Genomic DNA, 6,000 nt, shown 5'->3' with positions numbered 1-6,000 from the left:
AAATGTGGAAAATATTTTTATTATAAAACACAGTATATTGATCTTAATATTACATAAAATACAGTAAAATATCAGAGTCTTGTAAAGACCAATAATTTATGTACTGAGACCTGTCACTGATACTCTCCTAGTCTCATAGTCTGAAAAACACACATAGACAAAAATAAAATAGAACGATGTCAACTAGTAATTTTGTTGCTGAGTTCTATTTTTACTTTTACAGTAATTATTATTTTGCCATGCTGAAATAAAATCAGAGGGTTATTACTCAGTTACTACTAATTGAAAGATTTAAGAAAACTGCAGAAGAGAAAGGGGGAACATTTTGATGTTGCTGAATTCTCATCATCCCTGATTTCTGACCATGGTTCCTGGCATAGGAATCTTCAGGGTCGTTGGTGAAGTCACATTTATCTCAACATCATTGCACAAATGGTAAGACTTAAGGACAAGTTGCAATATGGCTTCTATCAAAAGCCCTTGCTGCCTTGGGTTACTGAGCATCATAGTTTAACTTCTAGAGATCCACAGGTTCCTTAACCCCTGTGACAGAAGAATAGTTAGGACTAATTTTACAGCAAAGCTTGAAAACTGGATGTGGTAGATGAGATATAAAGGAATACCTTGCAGCCAACAATGAGAAGGAAGCATTTTTTCCCTGTGTCAACTTTTGTTAGGTAATACTAGTATGGTATGTCTTAAGGTGTTTGTTTCAAAACAGAATTTAAGCTTATCTGTGGTTAGAATACAGTAGAAATGGCCTATGAAAAATTGTCAACAGATGTTTCCCAGTTTAGCATTCTTTGTAAATATTGCATATTTACAGTATATTCCAATTTGCTTCCTGTCCAATAACATTAGAAATTATGGAAAATAAATGAGAAGAATAAATAATTTGCAAATGGACACTAAATAATTGGATTGAATTTATAAGTGAGATTTAGTCCAAAACTATTTATTACTATTAGATTTGCAAGATTATTGCTGGAAAAGGTCTCCTTGTCTTTCCCTTGTAACTTGCTCCATTGTGGCAACTGAATTTTGAATTTCTGCACCCACTTCACTGGTAGGTAGTGACATAATATGGGATCAGGAATCTCAAAAATTCAAGGGTCAATTATATCAAGATAATATATATTCATATTTACATATGAATATATGAATGTTAGGGAGAGAACTTGAAATTAGAAGAACTCATAGCACACCCTAAATCGGGTTAAGGATTAGTTTTAGGCTTTATGCATTGCACAAAAGAATTTATTACAGTGGTGATCCCCATGAAATCCCCCTTAATGGAATCCAAACAAATTTGGCTTGATTCATACATGGATACAGGATCCCTCCAAGTCAAATTTCAAAGCTATATTCTTTTTACAGTGGTCCCCACTGAGTTTTGATTGTATACCCCCTTGCTCTAATGTTAGGTTCTAAGGCAGATGGTGAGAATTTCTATTAACAGTATAGAGACTGTTCCTAAGCCTTCTCTAAAACAATACCTGTCTCAATTATAGTTTGTTATTTTATTAATATTAACTTGCGTGATTCACCATTTGTATTCAGCTACTTTATTTCCTATCATTGTTCACTTGACAAGGATTTTAGATACCTTTATATATTCAAAGATGTTTGCTAGGATTTTAGAATATGTGTATATAGGTTGCTTTGGAATCACTGCCTAGTATATTTTTAGCAGTGCATTTATAGAAGCCGGCATCCCTTTGTGTAGCTTGCTGGATGATTAGGGAGCCCTGAGGATGAAGGAATTTGTTTCCATACAGACGGGACTGAGCTCCTGTGGTTAGATGCAGTTTCTCTGGCAGTTCCCATGTTATTTCTGCTTTAGGAATTCCAATGGCCATACAATTCAGCTTCACTGTATTCCCAGGCCTTGCATAAATGACAGGTGCTGGTTCACTTGTGATCCGGGGTGGGTAGGCAATCACAATCACAGGAACATTCATAAGAGAAGAGCCATAATCTGTGGCTACCTTGCATAGGTAAGTCCCTCTATCAAACACAGAGGCCTCACGTACAATGAGGGATCCATTCTCAAGCAGGAAGAATCGTCCAATGGCCTGGGGACTATCTAAGACCATTCCATTAGGCAGAGTCCAGGCTACACGAGCTCTCTGACCAGGCTGGGTGGCACAGTGAAGCTGCAATGTCTCTCCATTGATGATGCTCACCAAGTTGTTATAATGATTGCTGATTTCTGGTTTCACTCCCACTTTGAGAAAGACCACCCTCTCTACATAGCCCCCTGGGTTTCTGGCAGTGCAACGGTAAGTCCCAGCATCTGCTGCAGACAGAGCACTGATATGTAGTATCCCATCTCTTTTGTGATAAAATCTCTGCAGTTGACTGCTTTTCATCAGTTCAGTACCATTGGGAAGGATCCAGGCAGTTCTGGGTGAGGGGGTCCCATGGACTGAGCAATTTAGATTGATGCTGTGACCTGCAGTGGCTGTAATCCTTTCAGTAACAGGATCCCCAAAGAAGGGTTTTTCCACATGATCCACAACCTGAAGCTGCATAACTAGGCGGGCCTCTCCCCCTTCATTTCTGCCAATACACACCAGCTGCACAGCATCTGTTTGCCTTACCCCACGAATATCCAGTGTGCCATTGCGATGTACAGTGATTCTGTTGCCATAATAGGGGGCAGGGAGAATCACTCCTTCTGGGAAAGCCCACATGACCCGGGGAGATGGGATGCCTTCTGCCTTACAGTCAATAAGTTTCCGGCTGTCTTTTACAGCCATTTCTCTGACTGAGGTGATGGTGCTGGGGTGACCATTTATTTTAGGGGGTTGAACATTGACATGGATCCAAACTATTTTGCGGTCCTCTCCAGCACTATTGCGGGCTATACATGTATAGTTGCCACTATCAGATCTTTGGGCTTTTTGTATGAGAAGTGTCCCATCTATATACACTTGATATTTATCTGATAAGATTGGGATTGGTCTATTGCTTGGGGATAACCAGAATACCCTTGGAGTAGGCTCCCCTTTTGCTTCGCATCCTACAGATACTGCATCACCATATGGGATGTCAAGAATGACATAGGTTTTATTCCTAATTGTGGCAGGTTCAGCTACTACTTTAACCCGCACTTTCATTTCATCTTTACCAATCTGATTCTCAGCATAACAGGTGTAGTCTCCTTCTTCTCTCAGCCCTACTTCATTGAAATATAATGTTCCATTGTTGAATACCACATATCTCTTTGCTCGGCTTCCACTGTCATCTGATTGCATGAAGGTGTTAACCATACTTCCATCTGGAAGACTCCAGGAGATCTCAGGGTTTGGTAGACCTGTGGCAACACAATCAACTTTTAGATCTCCTCCATATATCACTTTGTGATTATTCTCATTCTTGTGTTCGATTTTGGCAGGTTTCATCATCACATTCACTTTGAGGACCACATAATCATCTCCAATCTTGTTGCGGGCCATGCACAGGTAGTCTCCTGCATCCTTGTCAGTGACAGACTGGATAACCAGAGTTCCATTGCCAAGTACCTTGATTCTGCTGTCCAAACTGTTTTAAAGGGAAAAAGGAAGGAGAATATATGCTTATAAACCATAATCTGTTGAGCTATCAACAAACAAAAATAATTATGCAATAGTGGTGAATATCTGTAGCTCAGGTATAGGATGAGGGTGAAGATTCATTCTCTGAGCTTGATACAGAACAAGATAAGATATAAAAGGATATAAGAAACAATGTAATTTACAAAAGCAATACTAACAATTGCAACCAATTCTACGTGGGACAAACATTACACCAATAAAAAACCAGGATCCACGAACATCAGCTGGCAGTTAAATGCCATGATCTCAAACCCATAATTTCTACTCATACTGACATCAAACAGCCCCAGTTCGATTGGAACAACACAAAAATCATTGGCCATACTACCACCTGCCACAGTCGTGAATTCATCAAAGCCTGGCACAAAGCCACAAGCAATTTCATCAACAGACCCGTTGACCTAAAACCAGTCACAAGACCCATCACAATACTCTGACCTGATGGGACCCTCACTTGATGTGACCTCACCATCACAAGATCTTATGAAGCCCTTATAAACAGATGAACACTGACATTGGCATCCCCTAACTCTGCTGAAGATGTTACCTAGCCTGGTAGGAAACATTCAGAAACCAACCCACAAGTTTGGAGAACGAACCTTCACCCTCAAAAATAATTATCTTCATTTTCAGGCCAACAACCATACTGAAACTGACTTTATTTTAATAAAAGGATGTTTTTATTTACTTCCAATTTCCTTTTTGAAGACTGTGGTTTTATTTATAAAACTGAATCCTGCATGTAGACATGAAAAAAAAAATCTTATATATATATACCATGGATAACTTCCAAGTAACTTTGTACGCATGGATGCACATGTTTATAAAATGAACAGGATATTGAGACTACAGTCCATATGAAAAGATATACACATGTTTACTAACCAAGAAACCTTTCCGCAGAGGCTGATAGTATTTTGATTATAGCAGTTTTAAAAAAATGCTGTCTATTAAAAGTGAAATATATATGTATTTATTAATATTCAAATTTTGGCACCAATCTCATACATACTTCTGGGAAATATATTTCACATTTGAATAAACATACATTGAATTATGCTGTCAGTCAATAATAATCCATCATGGATCTTTTAGCATAGAAAAGCCTTATACAAAATATTTACATGATTTCTTAAAATGTAGCCAATATGCTTAATCTATAGCAAAACATTTTACTTCACAGTGAAATATATGATCAATCTATTTTAAGTCATAGAACTCTAATGACAGAATTCCAGTTTATTATGCTTATTTGGATAATTAGATGTTTGCCTTGGATATCAATACTGGTTGAGAATTTCTCTACCCTTAAACTGCTCCCACTTTTTGACGCATTTCTTGTTCCATTTGTATCATAGCTGAAAAACAAAAATATTCAAACTCTATATTTTTGCACATGTCATGTGTATGTGGGTAAAACTAAGACAGAGTTAACGAATGGATTTACAGTTATTTCCGTTCAATTCAAACTCCACAAGAATAAAAGAAAGGAATTTAAGACACACCCAATGATCATCAATGTCATTTATATCCTACCTTCATTATTTTTTAAAATAAATAATTGAAGGTGATAAACACGACATATCTAATACTCCTTCCTCCTCCTATTTCCCCACAACAACTCTGTGAGGTGGGTTGGGCTGAGAGAAAGTGACTGGCCCAAAGTTATCCAGTTGGCTTTCATATCTAAGGCAGGACTAGAACTCAGAGTCTCCTGGTTTCTAGCATGGTGCCTTAACCACTAGACTAAGCTGGCTTTTTCTTGAACTTTCAAGCTCAAATCAAACAAGAGAGGAAATATTATTTGGGACCAGTAAAGAGTTTCATTTCTTCACTCATTTCATTGAATACATGCTTGCTCCTTTCTTGTAATATTTTTATTAAATATATTATGGCAAAATATGTTAATTATTTTAATAATCCCTTTTGGCATTCCAGAAGTCTCTCAAGACATGGATTTTTTTTATCAGGCTTGGGGTTCCCAGGGAACTAGAAACATGCTTAAATGGCTCGTATTGAGGTCACAATTTTTATCCTCTCTGTGCCTAGGCTTTGTATATTTGTTTTTCTAAAATTTATCTTTTAATGCAAATTTTATTCATTTTGTATTTGTTGTTTTTATATTTTTGGTTTTTTCGATTGTTGTATGCCTGCCAAAATCACTTTTTGTCAGATGGAAGGCTCAATATGATTAATAAATAAGTACATAAAAATAGCATGGATCATATTTTCAGTATTTTGTGGTAATTATGTAGTCATAACTACCACAGCTTTGGCGTAGAATGCAGTTATAGGTCTCAGCCTAGTACTCTTGAGACTCAAAGTTGTGAGAATAGAACATTTAATTTCCACTCATTCATTTGTAGCTGGTATTTTAGATGATACTTTTATACTTTCTTGC

The 6,000-nt window shown here is 37.2% G+C and overlaps 1 protein-coding gene across 1 annotated transcript in view; it reads right to left on the bottom strand.

Moving 5' to 3' along the window:
* Positions 1-6,000, bottom strand: part of MXRA5 (matrix remodeling associated 5) — a 28,575-nt gene continuing 22,575 nt past the window's right edge. The window contains exon 8 of the mRNA XM_034431447.2: positions 1-3,546. Coding sequence (XP_034287338.2) covers positions 1,638-3,546 — 1,909 coding nt within the window. The 3' untranslated portion in view covers positions 1-1,637. The remainder of the gene's footprint in view (positions 3,547-6,000) is intronic.

Source organism: Pantherophis guttatus, chromosome 5 (assembly GCF_059756535.1).
Source record: "Pantherophis guttatus breed Tessera chromosome 5, ASM5975653v1, whole genome shotgun sequence".
NCBI classification, from domain to species: domain Eukaryota; kingdom Metazoa; phylum Chordata; class Lepidosauria; order Squamata; family Colubridae; genus Pantherophis; species Pantherophis guttatus.
The sequence above is the reverse complement of the archived record's forward strand: the minus strand, read 5'-3'. Positions and strand labels throughout refer to the sequence as shown.